This window comes from Sus scrofa, chromosome 6 (assembly GCF_000003025.6).
Source record: "Sus scrofa isolate TJ Tabasco breed Duroc chromosome 6, Sscrofa11.1, whole genome shotgun sequence".
Classification (NCBI taxonomy): Eukaryota; Metazoa; Chordata; class Mammalia; order Artiodactyla; family Suidae; genus Sus; species Sus scrofa.
Window position 1 is genome coordinate 161481224 of NC_010448.4, and position 24235 is coordinate 161505458.

Consider the following 24235-nt stretch of genomic DNA (forward strand, 5'->3'; position numbering starts at 1 on the left):
GAACCTCTCTAGTTGATTACGGACTATTGGTCCCTGAACTCAGCTTTGGGAGCCAAAAAAGGCAAAGTGTCACAATTCTTTCCTTAAATCAGTCTACACTCTGGTTCTTCACTCTTCAAAAATTACTAGCTTGGAGTTCTTTCAACATATCAGGCCATTGATATCACAGGGCCTTTCCCAACTTTTTCTCTTTGTTTATCCTCTTTCTCTTTTTATTTATTTTTTTAATTTTTATTTATTTTTTAAATTTTTATTTATTTATTTATTTTTTTGCTTTTTAGGGCCACACCCATGGTACGTGGAAGTTCCCAGGCTAGGGGTTGAATTGGAGCTACAGCTCCCAGCCTACACCACAGCCACATCAACTCAGGATCCCAGCCATGTCTGCAGCCTATAGCACAGCTCACAGCAATGCCGGATCCTTAACCCACTGAGCGAGTTCAGGGCTCGAATCCACATCCTCACGGATACTAGTTGGATTCATTTCTGCTGAGCCACGATAGGAACTCCTTGCTTTTCTTCTTTTTCACTTTTCTTTTCCTGTTACCTAAATTTAAAATTTAACTCGTGTCACCATCATAAAGAAGCAGCCAATCTAGTGTTCATGCCTAGACCCAAGGACCACCTCTGTTATAGCATAGCACTCATATCGCCACTCCCATCTAGACAGAGTTAGACTTTTAGATCTCTATGTCACCCAAGGCACAGAAAAGAGAAGTGGCTTTCGCAAGGTCACACAGCGGGGAGGTGGCAAAGCAGGAATTTTAGTCCAAACAAGGTAGTGTCAAGCTGCTCTGCCTCCATTCTTGCTGTGTTTTGATCTTGAGTCATGGTCGAGTGCTGGACTGGAACTGTGAACATCCATATGCAGGGATAGGATTGTAGAAGTGGGCAGTATGCTGGGCGATGCCTAATTAGAGCCTGCTCTAAAACATTAGAATAGCTGCAAAGGACCTTTCGAGGTACTGGGAAAATTTGAATATGAACTCTACATTAGATGATGTCATTGTAGCAGCGTTAAATGTCTTAGGTGTCTTTAAAGAAATGCTGTTATGTAAGGGAATGTCCTTGTTTCTTAGGAGACAGGTACTAAAGTATTTAGAGTTGGAGGTGTCATGACATCTGCAACTTTAAATGTTTCCAGGAAAGAAGCATAAAAAGAATGATAGAGCAAATATGGCAAAATGTTAATAATTGATATATCTAGATGAAATATAAGTTTATTGTTGTATCAGGGTGTCAGTTGTTTGTATCAATAAACCATCCCCAAACTTGAAAAGAATGATAATGATTCTGATTATTGTAATGATAGTGGTGATAGAAAAGGAGACAGGAAAAGGAAGGGGGAGGAATAAAGTTAGGTCCCAGTTTATGCAAAGGAAATTATTTTTAATTTTAATTCTTATACTGAAACAACGGTGTAATACTATTTCTAGAAATTACTTGTTATATCAACTTCAAAATTATTGAACACATAGATTATGGATGTGCTGATACTTTAAAAAAACAGACAACTTCCGGAGTTCCCGTCATGGCTCAGTGGAAACAAATCCAGCTAACATCCATGAGGACGTGGGTTCAATCCCTGGCCTCCCTCATTGGGTTAAGGATCTGGCATTGCCAAGAGCTGTGGTGTAGGTTGCAGACTTGGCTCGGATCTAGCGTGGCTCTGGCTGTGGTATAGGCCAGCAGCTACAGCTCTGATTCAACCTCTAGTCTGGGAGTGCAGCCCTGAAAAAGAGAAGAAAATAAAATAAATTAAAAAAACAGACAACTTCCTTTTCATTCCATCAGCAAATATTTTCTGAGTGTCTGCTCTGTGTCTGGCTTAAGACATAGCCAGCTCATTTCTTCTATGGTTTCTGAGTGTCTGCTCTGTGTCTGGCTTAAGACATAGCCAGCTCTAATGTTCTATGGTTCTGTGATCCTAAGTGTCTAAATACAATAGCTACTGTAGCTCAAGGCCAAGTCTCATTGGTTGCTGTCAGCTTGGCATTTCCTAAGCATCAGCTTAGTACTTTAGCTCCTGGATTTGAATGTGTAGGTTAGTGAGGCCCTGAAGGCACAGACACAAATAGGCATCCCAAACACTATTGCCGGTCGGAGAAATGAAGGAGCTGCATGTAATCTTTAATACATTTTCATGTCAGTCATTTATCTGGAAATGGCTTTTAGGTCCTTTATTTTGCATGGATAGTTCCAGAATTTTGATCCTAACAGCTACATTTTATTCAGCAACTACTAGGTTATAAGTAGGTATTTTACCTGCTTTATCCACAATCCTTGCAACACGCATCTTGCCCCATAGTCACTGGTAAGTGGCGTAACGGTTTGTTTTAGCATAGAATTTTCTGTTACTTTAAAGCTTGGAGACTTTAACTGTGTTACCAAAACCTAGATCACTAAGAGGGAGTCTGAGGAGAGTATAGCTTGGCTGCTTGCCTTTGTCATCTGCCAGATGTACACCCTCTCTGCCAAATTAGAGAGGACAGATAAAATACAGGTTTCTTTTTTTTTCTTTTTTTTTTTTTTTTTGTCTTTTTGCTATTTCTTGGGCCGCTCCCGCGGCATATGGAGGTTCCCAGGCTAGGGGTCCAATCGGAGCTGTAGCCACCGGCCTACACCAGAGCCACAGCAACCCAGGATCCAAGCCTCGTCTGCAACCTACACCACAGATCACTGCAACGCCAGATCCTTAACCCCACTGAGCAAGGCCAGGGATCGAACCCGCAACCTCATGTTTCCTAGTCGGATTCGTTAACCACTGCGCCACGACGGGAACTCCCAGGTTTCTTTTTAATACCTCAGTCTTACCGCTTACTGCAGTTAAATCTCTGCTTCCCCATCTGCCACCCCTCTCCATCCCTAGCTCTTAGAGAGCAAGGGAACTTTGTTTTATTCATCTTGATATTCTCAATGCCTAACATACAAGCACTCCCTAAACGTTACTGAACGAAATTATTAATGGGGCTAAAGGGAAAAATGGGTTATAGTAATGGAAAACAAAATACTTTTTAAGCTTTTTTTCTGTGTAACTAGATGCCCTTTCTTCAGAAAAGCAGTTTTATGATATGTTGGAGCCACTTCTCACTGTTTTGACCTGTGTATATTTGAACTCAATAAAATAATCAGAGATCCAGGTCTGGGGTTCAGTTATGTGTGCCTATAATTTAATCAGAGGTTTATGTAGCCCAAATTTAGTAGCATTTGCATATTATTGAGTCTTTATATTTTGTTTATTTTTACCGTCATAATAGCAGAAGAAAAATTGTTGAAAGCTTGTTATGTTTACGAGAAAAGATTAAGATTATTCAGTTTTTCCTTTGAAAGCTACTATGGGAGTACCCCCAACCCGAAGATCCTCTTCTGATACTCTTTGTATCATCCCCTTTCTCACAGTTTAGAGCTTAAAGTGAGAATTTTTTTTTTAAAGTGTGTTTTCCTGGCATCTCATGTTTAACAGTGTCAGGGGTTTGTGTCCCTGGAACGAAAACTGTTTCTCCAGAGCCTTTTTTCTCTCAGCTTCCAGTGAAAAGAGGGGCGAGGCGAGCCAGGCGCTTACCACAAAGCAATGCCACCACAAAGGAAAGATTAAGGGTTTAGAGAGAGGTCAATGTGGGTTTTTCTCTAACTAAACACTTTCCTAAAGTTTCCTTGTGGAAAAATAATGAAGTCATCTCAGAGTTTTTAAAGAATTTTTATTTCTTTTTCACCGTCTGCATTCGCTTGTCTTCTCAGCATGGATGTTTAATCTTCCTAGGCTTTGTGAATTGGCCCAAATGAATAAGTGGTGAGCTGTCTCTCTAGGAGCTAGAGGCTTATTCTAAGGGCCTAATCACTGAGTAAACACATCTTTGCCCTCCCTCTCACAACTGCGATATAATAGTCGAGATTCTAGCACAGTAACCTGGATATTGCAGGGACCAATGCTTTGAAATGCAGAATGGTTGATCCTCCAAAACAGACAGTGCCTGATCTTCGCCTGCCTCTTTCTTCTTTTTTAAATTAAATATTGCCAAAGAGATGCTGTTTTATTGCTTGATATTGTGCATTAGTGCCCTGGATTTCCAAGTTTAGTTTCAGTCAACACTGTCGGCTGCACTTATAGGGAACTCTCCATGTTGGGTTTCTTAGTAGCCTCTTCAGCACATGTGTGTTTGGTTTGGAAGAGCATTTAAATTAAATCAGTGAAATAGCAATGTAAATCACTAATCTCTTTCCCAAAGTCTAAGTCTAAATGTTCCATTGCAGTGTTCTTGAGAGAAATAGGCATTTTAAAGATTTAGCCATTGCCATTGTTTGGTTAGAAATATGCTGATTCAAAAGTGGACAGCTCTCTTGTTCCCAGTGTCTCATTAAATGTAGTTGCTGTGATACGATCAAGCAGAATTAGAGGTTGACATCCCTCTGTCTATTCAGCTAGAGAGCTTCTAAGAAGAGGAGCTCTGAATTTGTTAGTGCTGCCAGATTCGTGTCCCTTTCCTTAAAACAGCAGATTTCTAGATTTGTTTACTAGGAGTGATTTGGCATTACTGCTGCCATTTGGTGATTTTTTGGTTTTTGTTTGTTTGTTTAGGCCAGAGGTCTGTGCTTGATATCAGCATTCATGTTTCCCTCATCAAACATACTGAGATCTATGCTAACTTAGGGATGCAAAAGAAACTGAAAGAGACCCAATCCTCACCCTTGGGAGATTTTGTCTAGGGGGAAAACTGGTAATAGAAGAGACAGAGGCCTAAAAAGGGAAGCTCTTAACGCTGCCTGAAGGAATTAGGGAAGGTCTCATAGAATCATTTGCTTTGAGCCTTAAAAGACAGTAGGAACTTTCCAGATGAGTATCTCTCCAACAATGTATCTGATTACAAACTTCCTAGATATCAGCTGCTGGTATCTGCAGATAGCAGCATAGATGAAGAAACCCTAAAGCTTTCTTGTTCACTGCTTCCTACTGGGCCTGACACAAAAAATATTTTAGCACATGCTGAATGAATGAATGAGTTGATACATGAAAGCAGCTACTGTTGGAGTAGCTGAGCTGTTTACACTCCAGGAATTTTATCCTTATTCCCATTACATGCTGTCTTTGAGGCCCCCAGAAGTACTGATGTATAAGCAGTAACCAGCCCGGTGCCTTAATATTCTATAAGCACTCCAAGCTTTGACTATAGTGAGGTTGGGTTCCCTGCTACTTCTATAGTATCGAAGAAAGAACATTAGGCTTGGAGTTAGTTAATCTGAGTTCCAGTCCCAAATGTACTACTTCCTTACTGGTTGTGGGATTGAGGCTAAATCAGCTTTATAAGTTCACTTTCCTCAGAGTTAAGAATATTATTTTACAAATTTATTCAGGAGATTAAAGTAGATAATGGATATGTAACTAACAAATCCATTTTGGAAGCATCTACCTCTGGCTAGCCCCATCCACTACAAAATTACCCTTTGAAATGTTTTAATGATTTAATGTTTTAATGATTACTAATATTACTATTAGACTTAGGATTAATTCTCAGGATAAGCATCTAACTTTTATCAACATGAGGTTTTTTTTCCCTAAAAAGTCCTTCTTTTGTTTAGAATCCCACACAGCAAGTTTTTCTTCATCACATCCTTACTTAATATGAAGGGAAGGGCCCTAATCTTCCTTGAAATTTTCCTTTGCCTGAATCTCACAGATCAGTTTGTATGTTATTGTCTTTAGCATGAAATTTTATCTTTCCTTTTCCTGGTAACTGATTGTTCTTAAACTCAGCTCTTCTTCAAGGTAGCAGCAAGATGTTAGTTAAGGACAGTTAAGGTGCTTTAATTGTTAACATCGTTGTGGTTAAAGTTCACATGTTGCAAGTGATGTTCCTCAATTTTGGTTTTTAGTTTCAGTTATTTTGTTGATTGTCCAGCTATGACAGAGGATACTTTTAACAGAGCAGATGTCATATCTTGAAAGCAAGTTTTATCAGGCAAAAGGAAAAGAATAATTTTCCATGTGAGAAACAACATTGGACATTTTCCGAAATATAAACTGGAAAGAATCATGTGAAGTGAACACTTTTCTATCATCCTTTTAAATGGCATTTAGATGTTACATGCTCTTAAATACAGACTTTGATATAGGAACACATTAAGGGCTTTGAAATTACCAATGGAACTAAAACAAAAGTTTCAGACTTTTTTATTTCAAGTAGAAGAGACTATTCAGTATTCAAATAAAAAATAAGAGAGATTTTGGCATTCAATCTTAATCAGTATTTTTTCTCTGTAGAGTTGATTAGTTCAAAATTAATTTTCACTTTACATATAAAGTATGTATTAAATACGAAGAATGGTAATATTTTGTTTAAAGAAAATGCAATTCTGTTGTAATTTCTGCTTGAGATAGGCTTGCACATGTTAATACAAATCTGACAGCAGTCTGTGAAACAGAATATAATCATCCTAGCCTTTTTAGAGTGTAAGGAAGCAAAATGTATTTGTATTAGTAGATGCTTTAGGAGCTCCAGGTGTCAGGTACTCTTTTAGGGAATAACATTTAATTTTTATCTTTGTTGTTTGTATTGACTGTGCCTTTGCAAAACTCTAGAAATCTTACATTAGTGGATATTTTAAATCATCCATTTTTTCTCTTCTTTTCAGAGAAAGCTTCTTGCTATCTACCTCCACCATGATGAAAGTGTATTAACCAACGTGTTCTGCTCACAAATGCTTTGTGCTGAATCTATTGTCTCTTATCTGAGTCAAAATTTTATAACCTGGGCTTGGGATCTGACAAAGGACGCCAACAGAGCAAGGTAATACTGTTGTTCCTAAGTGGTAAGCAAGGTAATACTGTTGTTCATATTTTTTTAAAAAACATCGTCATTGTATTTGGTTTCTTATCATCATAAACATTTTCATCCTCAGCATTAAATTCTCTATTACTACTCTTAATTAGATAAAAGCTATTTGTTGTAGTTAACATATGCATTTAGTTATAATTGTGAAAATATACCTTAACTTATAAAAGATTTCTTAAATTCAAGAATAACCCAAAAACCAAAACCAGTATACATTGTTCTCATCTTTTTGCAATAGGACGGCTATAGAACATTTCTATGTACTGCATGTTCTACTGTTCTAATATGTTTTTAAACATTAAAATCTGTTTCTAATAATGTTCAGAAAAGACAAGAGAAGTCTAAAATATAATCCTGCTAGTCAGTTTATTTTTTAATAATTCTAGTGATGAAGGCAGGACATTCTGGACCAGTCCAGTGGAGTTGGTAAAAGCTTAACTCTAGCATATGCTAATTGATGTAATCGCTTTATTGCACACATTCTTTTGCACACAGCCAGCAATACATCCATATTCTCAATAGGAAAAAAAAAATCCCTTTCTTAGCTGTCAGGATAAATTTACTTAGTTTGTTAATCATAATATTTGTCAGTGATGAATAATTCTTCATATTTTGCCTATTTAAGTTTCCCATCTGAAATATATTTCATCATGTTTAATTACACATGTGGCCGTAACATCCCATGATGCTACTTTGGGTGTGTTAACACAGTCATAATCACAGCCTGCTGGTTTATGAACAGGGAGATTAAATTAATTCATTTCAAGGCAATCTTATGGTAGTTACCTAATTTAAACGAATGTAGAACAATTAGAAATCATCTGATTTGTCTTTTTATTATTTTATGGCTCACTGAATTTTTACTCATTATTCAGACCTTGTTTTATGTAATCTGAATCTGAAAAGAAAGATGATTCTTCCCTTAAATGGGAAGCAAAAGAATGTTGAAGCAATTTCTTCATCTAATACTTCATTTCTTTAAGTAAATGGTTAGGAAATTTCATAGGATGACTTCGTTCTGCCTTGGAAATGTTCCCTGCTATACATAAATAAAGAACCTTTAGCACCTGTATTTGTTTAAATTAAATCAGGTTATTATTCACACTCAGTTAAAGGTGATGAAAAGCAGTGCCAAAAACAGATAAAAATGCAGCATCGAAGGTCTTTCATGAGGCAAAATACATAGACTGGAGACTTGGCTAAATCTTTTGCCATTCACTGGCAGTAAGGAATCTCCTCCTTTCCTTTTATCCACAACTTGATGGAGAAGGAAACACTATTTCTAAACCATCTGTAGTGGCTAAGTTCAGCAGGCTACCTGCTGTTATTTTGTTCTATCCTCCATTTAATTCCTTAGTTCCTTTTATTTTACAATGACAAAAAATTGCAGTGTAGTTTCTTTTGAAAAGCAGTGTTTGAGGGGTTTTTTTTATAACTGGCAATCAACAGCCATGTAATTGCTTTGTTATGTTTTACTAAAGAAGTCTGTTAAGTAGCACAACTTTGATACACTAGTAATAAGAGTTTGCAGGTTACAGAGACACCTGTGGTGACCAAAGCGACAGAAGCTGCTTATTAGAAAGAGCCAGTACAGCTGTGTCCTGTTAACTCCTTATGACACTTTTTTAAAACACAAAATAAAGGCCTTATTTAAGGCTTTAGAGCTATTTCTCAATGAATTGCAGGACCAACTATGAAGTATGATAGGACATTTCAATCTAAAAAATTTCTAATTTTTTTAAAATGTGGCATCCTATTAGTTACTGTTATGAAAATAAAAAGAAATGATATTAAAAACTAAATAGAAATATCTAGGAATTCAGTTGATAAACATTTATAGGAGTAAGAAACAGGGCATTGGAGAGAAAGAGAACATAATTTCTGGGATTTAAGATACTTGGCATCCTTATTCAAAGTCAGATTCTATCCACATTACAAATTAAAAGGTATTTTAAGTTAAAGTATTACATTTCTCTCTATAAAGTAATAAGTAAAAGTTATGTAGCTACTGTTCATACACAGCTCCTCATTATTATAGTTAAGGCCTATGGTGAAATTTAGACTTTATAAACAAGATTCACTGGAAAGGCATAAAAGAGAGTAGGTTTCTTTTTGATATATGAATTTATAAGAGAATTAATAAGATTGATTTATTGCCTCAAAAAAAAGGTTTAGCTTTAGCTGCAATTTTCTTGCCACTTATATAGTCATCTAAATAAAATTATCTGAGTTTCCATCTCTGTGATGTTTCTTGGCTCTTTATCACATTTATCCGAAGATCTTTGTCATGAAAACTGATGTTATCATCCATTTGATGCTATCAACACTAAGTAGCAAAACCTAAAACTTTCCCTCTCAATTCAGTGGAAGTATGCTGCACTAATGTTCACTGACCAGTGGACTATATATATCTATCAAAAGTTGTTGTGCCGTCATTTGCTAGTACCAGGTAGTTAAAATCAGACTGATTGATATATGAAACTATAGAAGAGATTTCTAGACATCACAGAGTTTTCCTTTCAAGTCTGATTTCTTTGTTAAAAACTTTGAAAATGAATTCCTGGTGGATTTCTTGTCTGACCCCATAGCTGGTTATCCTAGTTTAGGCCAGTCATAAATTTCAAGAGTCCTGAGGCGGTAAGGTCTTAGTCTGGATGCTTCCTTAGTGGTTTTCTGAGACTATGCTCTAATATGATAGCCGAAGACATTGATGCCCAAGATGAGAAGGGACTTGTGAAGAAAATTTATTTTTGCCTAAGAAATTCTCAGCTTAAGCCTACCAAAACATTAGTCTTCATAATTTAGTGTGAATCTCTCCTGTTTGTAGAAGGTAAGTGGAGAATATTGAACTAAGTGAATGCTTTGGTAAAGTTACCAGTTTGAGAATTGCTTTTATAAGGCAAATTTCCTGATTTTGCTAACAAATGAGAATAAAAAAAAAACATTTCTGTAGAATGTCACTGGTATACACCCCTGTGATGTTAATGATTTCAATTTCCTACTTCCACAATTACTCTAGTAACTTTCTAAGGTGAATACTTAGGTTAATCAACTTACGTCTGTATAAGGGATTAGAATAATTTTCTAGATTGATCTTACAACATTCCAAATATAAACTGAGACATCAAACTTTAGCAGCAGTGATTATTTACCTGTTTTCTCCCTCACTAAATCATGGTCTTCTGGAAGGATATTTTTGTTTTTTTGCTGTGCCCATGTCATGTGAAAGTTCCCTAGGCCAGGGATCAAACCCACGCCACAGCAGTAACCAGAACCACAGGAGTGACAACACTGGAACCTTAACCTACTGAACCACCAGGGAACTCCTGGAAAGACTTATTCTTTTTATTTGCCTCATTAAACAAGGCACTTTACAAAATTCTAGGAGAAAGAAACTCAATAAGCATTTAGCAAGTGAATGTATACATCTAATTCCAACTAAGGATGTTGCCTATAATTTCAGTATTGTATATCTAAGTGGAGGTTTCTTAGAAAACGCTATATAGTCTTGTTGGCTGCCATTCTTTCTTAAAGCAGTAGATAGAAAGCCCTTGTTAGTCTTCAGAGGTTTTAGAGGGTATAATTTCCCAAATATCCAATTAAACAATAATCCTGATAGAAACAGTAGGATATACCTGTAAATGAAAGAACTAAAAACAGACAGATAATAGTAAACAGAGATCCTGTGAATCACTCTGGAAGTGACTAAAATACCTTAAGAAATGTATATATTCCTTCATCTTTATTCATTGAGTAAACATTTACTGAATGTTTAATATGAACTAGGAATGGTGCTCTGCACTGAGGATGGAACGTTGAGAAAGACACGGTGCTGATGTTCAAAACACTCACAGTCCAGTAAGGAAAACAGACATCAGAGCCAATAAGTAATGTGAAATATGTTCAGTGTGCTTTGGGAGTATAGAGGAACTTCACACTGAGTTATTTTATCTGAGCAAGCCAGGGAAGGACTTGAAAGAGATGACACACAGAAGGTGATGATAGAATTTCACTCTTTCTACTCAGAAATTTTTATATTAACAACTTTCCTAGTTTATTAGGTTGCAGATATTTGCTATTCTTACAAAAGGATATTGGTATTTTAAACCTCGTAATTAGCTATCTGAGTTGTGGAGGAGATAAAAAAATAGATGGAGTTGGCCAACTAATATAATCCTGTATGATCCGAACCAAATTAAGGATTAAGGCCAAGCACTGGGATGGACAGACCCCAAGATGTTGTTTTGTTAGTGATTCACCCTGGTGTTGGCATGTACTGATAGGCAGACAGTGTTACAGAGATCAAGTACTCTTAGAGATGTGTAACATATAGAAAAACATCTTGGGAGTTCCCATTGTGGCTCAGTGGTTAACGAATCCAACTAGGAACCATGAGGTTGTGGGTTTGATCCCTGGCCTCGCTCAGTGGGTTAAGGATCCAATGCTGCCATGAGCTGTGGTATAGGTTGCCAACATAGCTCGGATCTGGCATTGCTGTGGCTCTGGCATAGGCCAGCAGCAACAGCTCCGATTAGACCCCTAGCCTGGGAACCTCCATATGCTGCGGGTGCAGCCCTAAAAAGACCAAAAAGAAGAAAAAGAAAAAAAAATCTTGGATTTATCTAATACAATAAAATTATTTTTAGCATAGTATATTCTTAGTGAATGAATGCTTGGTCTGTGAAAGAATGATTTCTTAAAATTTAGAACAGGTTTCACCTTTAGGAAGCCTTGCCTCCTTCTGTTCTTGTCTTGCCTCAATCTGGATAAAAATGCACATTCTCTATGCTCCTATAATATCATTATACTAACTAGTACTATTGGCTCTCATTATATTAAATGTTTATTGCCTGTCTTCCTGCTAGGTTATCAGCTTCTCAAGGGAGCTTTGTCTGTAATCTCAATGCATTAAAGTGCCTTTTAAAAAATAAGTGTTATTTTGATAAGTAAACAAGTAATCTCTAATAGGCTTACTGAAACATAATGGATAAGAGAGACTAGCTTGGGTAGTGGAAAGAGCATTGGAAATGCTGTTCTGTCCCTCTCCTTGTGTGATTTCCCCCACATCTATTATTAGGGCTAATAAAGTAAAATCCTTCAAAAGCCTTCTCCTTGCAGAATGAACTAAAAACGACTAAACCAGACTGAGTTTAGTCCTCATCTATTGCTGGCCCTGTAGCACCGGACTATCGTGGCCTATGCTCGTGTGCCATAGGCATCTGCTGTCCATCTGGAAAAAGTAATGAATTCCAACGAAGATGAGTTTAATTCCAAGGTTTCTTCCCCAGACTCTCCAGGTCTCTGTGATACCCCTAAAGCACATTGGGCCTCTCACATTGGACCCTCTCAGATGGTGCTCTGAGCCTTCTGCATTGGTGGCAGCATTGATTAAACATGTCATAGGACCAGAATGCTGCACCAGCTCCTTGGTGAACTATGCCAAGAAGCTAGGCATAGGTCCATTTGGGCACCATCAGAATTAAATATAGATAGAACTATATAAAACACTAGCACAATAAGTGTTATATTTACTTACCTCTATTACATCTATTTGAGACTGGGTGCATGGAAACATTGGCACACGAGTGCCATTGGTGCTAAGCTGCAGGTTCTTGACTGAAGTTGCTTCATCAAGGAAAGCCATATAATGTATATGGCGCCATAAACCACCAATATTAACCAGTAATAAGTGTGTTAATGGATATCACTTGTTTTGAACAGGAAGGCGCCCATGGCAAATGTCTTCATACATCCTGTATAGATATTGCTTTAAATTAGCTAATTCTAGAAAATTTAAACCTTTGACTCGGATAGTGCCAAGTAAGTAATCATCCAGCTATGGGTGCTGAAAAATTAGTTGCTTATATGTGAGTTAAGTTTCTGAGGTGAGAATGTTTCACACATCAGTGTACATGCTACAAAGTGTTAAATCAAACATTGCACACTATTTCTAAGCAATATTCAGAGTAGCTGCAGTAGTTCCCTGGGAATTGCTGACGGTGTCTGAGTTACACAGGTTGCATGTAATGTACATAGCATTGTGTTAAGTTTCCATACACAGTACTAGTGTTCACAGACAGAATTCTGTTGCCTGTCATTATTAGCTTTTGAACTTAATGCCCTTGGGTGCAGTATTTCAGGTCACTGTAGACTTACGTTGCTGTGCTGACAGGGACTTGTTAGCCTTAAAACTCAAGTGATAGTTTTCCATATTACTTAATCTTTGGCAGAGTTAATTGGCTTAAATCTCTTATTATCAATAGGCCGTCTTTGCCTGCACTTTCTATTTCAATAATTAGCCATATTCACAGTGGCTTACTCTGAATTCCAAACTACTAACTGGTTCATGCCTGGCTGAAGCCTAGCTGACCACATTACTCCAACCCTACACTTCCATTTGATCCAGCAAATATAGCCCAGGTGTGGGGTCCACATGGGAGACACAAGGAGTGTTAATTTCCAGCTGCTACCCTAGGAGCAGATATGGATTCTGCAGAAGTAGCTGATAAAACAGATGGACATGTTGTGGTCAGGGTACTAAGGCTTCCAGAGAGCCTTCATGGCAGATTTCCATATAATTTCCCCCAAACTTCTTATTTTCCTTTGTGACACATTTTCCTTCCAATACTTGTAAAGGAAATGTATTGCAATCCTAAACATCCCAGGTCAAGGCTTAATTAATGCTTTAAAATAAAGGTTCCAAAACACCAGGAGAGTTTGTCATTTTCTCCCTGGTTTGTTTTGTGAAGAGGGAGGAGAGAAGGTGAGGAGGAACCCCTCCTGTTCCATGATTACATCCTACCCACTCATTTTCTCCTTTTCTCCTCTGCTTTTGATTTTTAGTGGCGGTCTTAACAGAATGTCAAGATCAATTTGCAGCATGGTTTAACTCAAGGTTTGTGTTCTGCCAGCAGCAATTGTCCCTGCAAACAATGCCGTGTGTTCTTGTAACTTCAGAAGCTTTTAGAAGGATCATGGCAAGGGCAGCATCTAATGACTTTATTAGTGTAGGGTTTCAAAATGGGCTCAGTAATTGTTCATATCTCTTTGTCAACAAGTCATAATTACTGCTCAGCCTTGTCCAAGGGTGCACTTGTGAATAGTTTCCTAATGGTACCGAAAGGAAGGGAAAGAGGGAAAGGATAAAGGTGATGGCCTCTTATAATTGAGAAGAAGCCAGTCTGTATATAGATGATGGCTAAACGGTTTATGATACATCCTTTACTCTTGTAGTAATAGATAATTATCCTTTTAAAAGTGTTCTTTGAGATAATTTTAAATGATCAGTTTACAAGGTTTTTTTGTTTGTTGTTTTTTTTTTACTCTGACTGGATACTTCCCATACTGCTACATAGTACTATAATCATAACGACCTGGTGGTGCATGTATTATCTCTAAATCAAGCATTTGTGTAAAAAATTTTTTCCTTGGAGTTAACCTAATTAGTGCTAGTCAAGAAATATGTATTTAACTTTGATCCAGTTGTCTGTTTTCACAGTCCACACGGAAACTGTGGTTAGAAAAGAACAAAACAAGGTGATACTGTTGACAAGACAGTCCAGAAGAACAACACTGAGTGTTTTATCAAATCCAGTTTTCCTTATGCACTAGGCTTTTCTTGTTACTCTCAGTGTTTGTCCTAAACACTGCACTTTGCGTATTCTAGGGATCTTGATTTTCAGAATCAGAATTAAAAGAATCATGGCCTTTTCAAGACATACAAAGTTTGAGCTTCACACCAAGCCTTTGCCCCTTTGTACTGTGTTGCCACATCCTTACCTGTTCTGTGACTCCCTGCAATTCATGTATATATAGTTCTGTGCAAAAATTCATTCCCAACAGCTAATTGTCCTCGTATTTTAGGATATACAGATTCAAATAAACATGACTGCCAGAGGCACTTGATCCAGTGTTTATACAGAATATAAACTATGAGTTATCTAATGAAACAAATTCTAAAAGTAAAACATTTCCAAAATAAAATATTTTTAAAAGTAATATACCCCATCATATCTTTTGCTTTTCTTTTTTCCTGAAATTGGTAAGATCGCAAGAGATTTGTTTTCTTATCTGTTTTGTCAGTGTTGATAATTTTTGTATTCATGGTGGTTTGTGAAGCATTTTTGCTAATCTGTGCCATTTAAATTGGTAGCATTTTCTCTCTTTCATAAATAGTGGTAGTAAAACACTGAGAGAAATTGTAAAAGAAACGTGTTAGTTCAGTCATATAAGACCACCTATAGAAACTACTTCCTCTGGCATTTTTCCAGTATTTGCCTGTCAGTCTGTATAGATGCTCAAAGAAGTTTGTTTTAGTGCCCAATAATCCTAATGATCGAATTTGCCAAATATACCACCAAAAACTGACTGTTTTGGAGAGTGAAGCAGAGTCCTATTTCTCATGTGTTTAGATAATTTGTTAGGGAATAGACTTGGTATCCTTTCCTTCAGCATATGTTTGATCTTTGTACTTGATTGCATTATAGTAATAGAAGTGAGAGTATTGTAGTATTTGCAAATAAGAGATTTTTTTTTTAAAAGCCACATGTGAATTTACCTGCTGTTGGCTGACTCAGGCTGTAGCCACAGCAACAATTTTTAAAATCCTCCTAAATTGTATCCCCTGTGTCTTTCCTTTCCTCAACATGTGATTATTACCCAAAACATCCTTTTTAACATGCTTCTCTACAGATCTCAACTAAGGAAAGAATGAGGCAAGTTTATATGAACAATAAAGATGTCCTGTCTCAATCTGAGAAATTACGTTTCCAGTCCCAGTATCAAATAAGGTATTGGAGGTTCTCAGCTTCTCCCAAATAAGTTACTTAACTAACAGCCATAGAAACAAAAATTTATTATTTGGCTATTATGAAAGCTTTGTAAGTATTATTTATTTGTTCTTAAAGCAAAACCTATATTCACATTCAAATATGTCAGTTGCCATTCTTAAGACTGATTTTCAATATAACTGTTTCCTCACTGCTTATGCAAACAGTCATACATCAGTCGTAAAATTTAGGGCAATTAAGGGGTGAGACTTAGTCTGGGATTATGACAAAAAGGAGATTATTAGGCAAATTGTATAACATTTCTGGATTTTTTTTTTCTTCTATGAAAGCTGGGGGGTTACTGACGCTATTAGAATTTTTATCTCTAAAATTCTAGGACTTTTGATGACTTTAACACAATAGTTTTCAAAAGAAAAATGAGAGGTAAGCAAGATTTCATTTAAAAAATAAATGTTAGTAAAGTTTATAAGTAAATTATACCATATTTCCCTTGCCAGCTTGTGATCCAGCCAGAGTGACCCTAGTTGGGTGTAGCCAAGGAAGCCATGGTTATTTTCCACCTCTATGACCAGTAAAGGCATCTTCCTCCCCTTGGAACCATCCTTCAAGTTTTTGCCATTTGTGATGGGAGCTTCTGCTGACAGAGTATCAATAGCTAAGATCAAGACTAACACTACTTAGGAGTTCCCGTCATGGCTCAGTGGTTAACAAATCCGACTAGGAACCATGAGGTTGCGGGTTCGGTCCCTGGCCTTGCTCAGTGGGTTAAGGATCCGGCGTTGCCGTGAGCTGTGGTGTAGGTTGCAGATGCGACTCGGATCCCACGTTGCTGTGGCTGGTGTAGGCCGGCGGCTACAGCTCCGATTAGACCCCTAGCCTGGGAACCTCCACATGCCGCAGGCGCAGCCCAAGAAATGGCAAAAAGACCAAAAAAAAAAGACTAACGCTACTGCTTTTTTTTAAAAGGTGCATAACAGTAGCAATCATTAATTAAGCCCCACCTATGTATCAGACACTCTGTGTATGAACTCATTTAATCCTCACTCTGTATACATAATTACCCCTCATTTAACTGCTGTTCTGCAAGGTAAATGGTAAAGGTTCAGTTTCACCTGTGAGGAAACTATTTTTGGCTCAGAGAAATTCTATAACTTACCCAAAGTCACAGAAATGTTGTACCAGATATAAATCCTAAATCTACTTGTGCACTTCTGCTACAAAATACTTCTTCAGGCTGGCTTATTTAACAACAACAAAAAATTTTAAATAACTATGTGCAAAGCCTTAGGGGGGATATAAGACAAGGATCTTTCGCTCAGGGAACAAATAAACATGGAACTTATCAAATCAGAGTGGGGGGTTAGAAGCATTCTTAGTTAACATCCAATTTGAAACTATGCAGGCATTTTCCCCTATAATATGTCTAGTTGATGTTACTGCAATCTCTACCTCCATATTGCTAGGGACAGAGAAATGAAAGCTTCAAAAGGTAGTGTATTTTTGAGCGGCTCTAAAAGCTGGTAAAGGGTTTTTTTTTTTCTACAGAGCTTCTTCCCAGAGAGAGCTTCTGCAACTTTCTACCATTTGGTTCTAGTTTTGGCCTTGGAATTACCTGGAATAAGCCTGATTTCTCTTCTGCATTGCAGTCCTTTATCGATTTAACCACAGCTGTCTTGTCTGCCCTAATTTTCTGGTTTTTCTTACCAAGTATATGTATTTCTTCCATTATTCCTCATGCGATAGGGTGTCTAGACGTAGCCTATTCTAAAGGGACCCAGAATTGAGCATAATGCTTCAGAGGAAATTTCTCTGGTACTATGCTTAATTCTATTCCGTAATTTTACTATTGGCTCCTGTTGAACCGAGGGAGTCAACTAAAATCCCTTAGCAATTTTTCAGATATGGGGTGGCTCAGAATGGGCTGTGTCTGAGCTGTTATTAAATCAGATCTCTGCCATTCTCTGCTAATGCAGTTGATTGAAAGATCTTTGGAAGTTCGGATTCTGCCTATTAACTCTTCCAAATTTTATCACTCATAAATGGTACTTTAACTCCTTATCAACTGTACTCCTATTAACATTCTTGATAATTTTCTCAGACTACAGACATGTTCAGCTTTATTTACCACACTTAGATGTGGTCATCAATAGAAACTGTATCACCCCCATATATTTTGATTTCAAACATCTGCGTCTGACCAACACTTTGTATTCTACTCACTCACTCATGTATTGCTGGTGCTAAAATTTTATAATCTCATCATGCCCTTCAATCTGTTGACTTCACCAATTCACTCCATCCACCCTTTCCTGTGTCCAGTCTTCATTTCCCTCCTTGTCCTATTTAAATTTGAAGGTCTGTCATTATCACTTCCTTGTAATACTTTATAAACTCCCTTGTCTCTGTCTGCCTTCATTGCACTCATTGTTGAACCCAACTAGTTATCTTCTCTATATGCCAGTGCCTTGCAGTTGAACATTACTGGAGACAGTCTCACCACCTGATTTTTTAAAAATAAACTCAAGCTAAGTTTTGTACATAAACAATGAATTCAGCTTTGTAATTCTGGCAGCTAAAGGAGAAAAAGGAAATGTGATAGCATATCCTCATTCATTTATCCATCCACTGTATACTTAGTGAGTTTCTATTATGTGCCAGGTACTAGGCCGTAGAGTTTACAGTTTGCTGTTTAAAATTCTCATTGTCTATATACACAATGGAATATTACCCAGCCATTAAAAGGAAAAAAATAATGGCATTTGCAGCGACATGGATGGACCTAGAAATTATCATGCTAAGTGAAATCAGTCAGACAGTGAGACACCCACATCAAATTCTATCACTTACATGTGGAATCTAAAAAAGGACACAATGGAGTTCCCGTCGTGGTGCAGTGGTTAACGAATCTGACTAGGAACCATGAAGTTGCATGTTCGATCCCTGGCCTTGCTCGGTGGGTTAAGGTTCTGGCATTGCCGTGAGCCGTGGTGTAGGTCGCAGACACGGCTCGGATCCTGTATTGCTGTGGCTCTGGTGTAGGCCGGCGGCTACAGCTCCGATTTGACCCCTAGCCGAGGGAACCTCCATATGCCGAGGGAGTGGCCCTAGAAAAGGAAAAAAAAAGACAAAAATAAAAAAGGACACAATGAACTTCTTTGCAGAACAAATACTGACTCACAGACTTTGAAAAACTTACAGTTTCCAAATGAGACAGGTTGGGTGTGGGGGTGGGCTGGGGGTTTGGGATGGAAATGCTATGAAATCAGTTGTGATGATCATTGTACAACTATAATGTAATAAAATTCATTGAGTAAAAATAAATAAATAAATAAGCTTAAAATTCTCATTGTCTGATAAGAGGAAGCCTAATAGTTCAGCTCAGAATTTCCTGGCCCTAAATTTAAGGGAGAATTTTATTACGTAATATTCTAATTGAGAATCATTAAGAAATGTAAAACAATAACCAATTATTTTCTACTGTTGTTTTATATAAGATAGATTATTTTGAATAGATGTTTCTTATATAAATCCCCTGCAAAAATAGAGGATTTTTGTATTAAGTTTTTTTTCAGTAATGGTAGTTGTATGGGAATATGGTCCTTAAATATTCCTTTTTCATGATTTAACTCGTAACAGGTATAGAGCTTAGAGGAAAAGCCTACATAGTAAACCTATCCATTCAACTCTTTCTATCAAACATCAGCTGTCTCAAATGAGCCTTTGTCAAGTTATAATTGATTCTTGCTTGAAAGATTTGATGAGTGAATAAAGTGCTAATACTGTGTGCTGTTGGTCATTTATCTTTTAAAGACTTTCCTCCTGTGTATAAGATTTCTACTAATGCTCTCTCACTTGTAAAAAATCCATTAGAATAATAGTTCTTTTCAAATACATAAGGAAATTGTGTATAAATGTCAGGGTTTCAGGAGAAGCCAACCAACTCTGAAAATATTTTATATAATAATAACACCAATCAAATTTTATATAATAATAAAAACACAGTCTCCAGATTTTGCAGGTGGAAAAAAATCAGGGAACATAGTGCAAATATATATATATACACATCTTTACTTCAATCTCTACCTTAGAGTAGGGCATGATCTTAAGATGATTCTATAGAATTTACACAGCAGTATAATACAGTGCCAGGCATGCTATTAAGTATGACTTCTTATTGACCGATAAGAGTCTGAGATTTGCTGTTATAACTTATTTTAGGCAACATTTTACCCTATCCATAATTGGGGGGGGGGCAAGGGAAGAGGAATCAAACATCTATTTTGACTCTGAAACACATGGAGAAAAAAGAAATAATATTGATTAATCCACAGACCAATTCCAAAAGCAGGTATCATTACCTTCAACTTATATATGAGAAAACTAAGGCTGAGAAAGATTGTTATCCATAGAAAAAACTAGTAAGTGACAAAAATCAGATTTATTTGACTCTAGAGTCTTTGTTCTTCCCACAGTATTATGCTGCTTGCAATAATTTCTGCTTTCTCTAATATGTTAATATTTGGATGTTGTACATCTCTTCTAAGTCATATTTTCAGTCAGTGGGTGGTAACAGGATGAAATTATGTGAAAAACATCAGTATGCTTAAAATCAGGAGGGAAGCTTAGACTCATGAACCTGTGAACCAATACCTGCTATTTTGAGCAACCAAATGACCTATTAAAGCAGAAGCATACTGAAAGAGGCCCTAGCCTTGATAATTCACACCAACTGTCTTAATTAAACTGTTTCCAGCAAAGTATTTGGAAGAGGAAAAGGACGTTGTGTGGTCAACGTTGTCATGGTGGAGATAAAGGTTACTGAAGCATGAACTGCTTCATACAGCAAATATACTGTTTGGCAGTAGGTGCTAGGAATGCAGAGGTGAATAAGAGATGATTCTCCCAATAGCTGTCCAGGAGCACCATCTTGGAATAGAAAGCTCTCCTTGACTTCTAAGCTCCCATTCCTTTCTCTGATTTTTTTTCCCAGCACTTAATCTGAACCACTAAATCTATACATCCGATTATGTTTCCTATTTGGGGCTGTTGATTTATCAAACCCAAAATATTCTTTGTTATCTTAAGGACACAAACCATGTCTTATCTTTGTATACTTCATAGGCCCTCATAAACACCTATCAGTTAGTAAAAGGCACAGAAGAAAGAGTATCTGACATTTTACATAAATTTGCTCTTTTGTACAGCCCCTGGAAAATGAATCTTCTCTTTGCATTGCTAGAGAAGGAATTTCTCCTTTTGATAAGCTATTTGGTTAGATGTTCTCTATTACCTCTCTCAACTTAAAATAAAATGGAGTACTTAAATGTTTATGTTCTTACTAATGGTGAGAAAAAGACAGCCATTTAATTATCTATTTTTGATTATTGTCCCTCAAAAAAATTAGTACAAATTAGTCCCAGCACTGTCATTAAACTGTAAGTGCCTCAAAGCCTTTCGACATAAGTGATTATAGATGACAACAAGGAGATATTTCTATTTATTTTAAAATTCTCACTACTAATCTGTTGAGACAATTTACAGTTTACTGTTACTGAGTAGTCTTAAACCAGGTAGACAGGTGAAAGATGCTTTTCAGATTAAATCTTCCCAAAATCTCATCCCGTGTTTTCTTAAATTAGCCTTTAGTTTGACTGTGTTCTCTGACATGCATATAGTATTTGTATTTGCACAGAAAATTGGAAAATATGTACCACTAGCCACTAAATGATTCTATACCTTTTTTTAAACCTTTATCTAGTACTCTTTAGTAACTCTTTTTTAGTTTCTTTTTTTAAATTTCTTTTAAAGTATAGTTAATTTACAATGTTGTGTCAGTTACTGATGTACAGCATAGTGACCCAGTCATACATACATATACATTTATTTTTTCCCTCATAGACCATCATGTCATTCCCTGTGCACATTATTGTTTATCCATTCTAAATGTAATATTTTGTATCTAGTAACCCCAAATTCCCACTACATCCCACTCCCTCTCTCTCCCCCTTGGCAACCATATGTCTGTTTTCCATGTCTGTGAGTCTGTTTTGTAGATAGCTGCAATATTTTAGATTCCACGTGTAAGCGATAGTCATATGGTATCTGTCCTTCTCTTTCTGACTTACTTCACCTAGTATGAGAAACTCTAGTTGTATCCATGTTACCACAGATGGCATTATTTTGTTCCTTTTTATGGCTGAGTAGTATTCCATTAAGTATATATACCACATCTTCCTAATTCATTTATCTGTTGATTCTATGCCTTTTTACCCTGTAATTCCTCTTCACCAACAGTCTTTTTTTTCTAAGGAAATATTTCAGGAATTTATCCCGGAGTTCCTGTCGTGGTGCAGTGGTTAACGAATCCGACTAGGAACCATGAGGTTGTGGGTCTGATCCCTGGCCTCACTCAGGATAGTTATGAATATGGCAGCATATACATATACTCAATGGAGTATTATTCAACCATTTAGCATTCTGGCTCATTACTATTGTATAGAAGGCTAAAAATCTGTATCCAATTAGACAATGATTACCACAAAAAGGAAAAATTATATTTGAGCAGAAGACTGCTAAGAAATAAACAGATGAGATTAAGATTTGTTCAAAGTTTGGGGTTGCATGCAATATTTTTTATTTTTGTAAGAGATTTGGTATCCTACTTTCAAATTCATTGCTTATTTAATGATTAGATAATATAGTCACATTAATCAAAACTCAAAAGACATAGAAAGATATATAATGAAGTCTCCTACTTATCCTTGTCTTTAAGTTACCCTTCCCAGAGGCAATGTCATAAGTTCCTTGTTTATCCATCCAGAGATTATTTTGTATTTATAAAGCTAACATACAAACTTTCCTCAGTTTTACACAAATAGTAAACATTAACACCCTGCTTTTCATACTAACATTGTATCTTTTTTTTTTTTTTCTTTTTAGGGCCACACCCATTGCATATGGAGGTTCCCAGGCTAGGGCTCCAATCGGACCTGTAGCTGCTGGCCTACACCACAGCCACAGCAATGCGGGATCCAAGCCATGTCTTCAACCTACACCACAGCTCATGGCAATGCCGGATCCTTAACCCACTGAGCGAGGCCAGGGATGAAACCTGCATCCTCATGGATGCTAGTCGGGTTCGTTAACCACTGTGCCATGACAGGAACTCCTAATGTTGTATCATAAACGATATCTCGTATCAGTTTGTAAAGAACTCTTTCTGTTTTATGGATACTTAATATTCCTTGGAGTTCCATAAGATACTATAATTTATTTAACCAGATCCTATTTGTTGACATTTGGGTTATGTCCAATTTTCTGCTATTACAGTCTTTATAGTAAATAACTATGCATATATGTTTCCAACTGAAAATATGTTTTTAGACTAAATTCCCAATTGTAGGAGTGCTAGGGTAAACGTTTGTGTGCATATTTAATTTTAATGGACACTAGCAAATTGGCCACAGGGAGTTGCTACCAATTTCACTCCTACTAGCGGTGTACAAGTAGTTACTTTTTTCCTTATAGCCTTGCCAGTGCAGGGTATTACCAAAATTTTCTTGTCTTTACTAATCTGACAGATGAAAAATTGTTTCATACTGTAGCTGTAATTTGGAGTTAATTCATTATGACTTGTTTTGAATATCTTTTCACACGTTTATGAGCCTTTACTGTTTCCATTTCTGGAAGCTGTCTTTATGTATTGTTTATTGATCGTTTCCTTATTGTTTTGTAAGAGTTCTTTATATTTTGGGAAATATAGCCCTTTTTCTGTGGTTTGAAATTCAGAATTTTTTTCTCCTCTTCATCATTTATCTTTTGGCCTAGTTATGGTGTTTTTTACCATGTAAAAATAGTCAAAATTATCAATTTTATCTTTTATGCTTAATTCTGCTTCTGCTTTACTACCTTCTTGTCACCTTCCAAATATGCCCAATACTACTTTCCAACTTTAAGGTCTTTGTATTTGCCATGCTCTCTGCCTGGAATTCTCATCCCAGAGATATGTATTCCATTCCCTCCTTTACTTCTTTTGAGTCTTTGATCAAATATCAACTCTTCAGGAAGACTTGCCCTGACTACCCTGTTTAATTTTGCACCCTACCCTTCACTGTTTTGTTTTTCCTCTATCCCTGGAGCTCACGGACTTGAGTCTCACATTATGTTGCAGCTCCCTATACAAATGAAGCAAGTGGGAATTAACTTCTTCAAAGTGATCATCACCTCAGGACACTAGACACTTAGCCCAATGAAGCTACCATTGCCCAAAACACTTGGGGGACAACTTCTTTAAGAACTGCCTTCAGAGAGAGCTTAAAGCCTTTCAAGGAAAGCAGTCCCATTTCCGAAAAGCAGTGTTTCTCCAAGTGTGTTCCATTAACCACTTGCATCAGAATACCTGAGGTGGTGTTGGCACCTTATTAAAAAGGCAGTTTCCTGGGCTTTACCCCAGATCTTTTGGATCAGAATCTCAAGGGGATGGAGGGATGAACTTGCCTTTTGAATAAACTCCATAGGTAATTTCTAGGCCACTAAAGCTTTTGCACAGCAAAGGAAACCATAAACAAAATGAAAAAAACAAACAAACAAACACAGAATAGAAGAAAATATTTACAAATG

At 36.9% G+C, this 24235-nt stretch overlaps 1 protein-coding gene across 2 annotated transcripts in view; it reads left to right on the forward strand.

Annotated features, from left to right (window-relative positions):
* FAF1 (Fas associated factor 1) overlaps positions 1-24235 on the forward strand; it is a 429817-nt gene that overhangs the window by 307309 nt on the left and 98273 nt on the right. For both annotated transcript variants that reach the window (XM_021097816.1, XM_021097817.1), the window contains exon 13: positions 6628-6782. In XM_021097816.1, coding sequence (XP_020953475.1) covers positions 6628-6782 — 155 coding nt within the window. The remainder of the gene's footprint in view (positions 1-6627; positions 6783-24235) is intronic.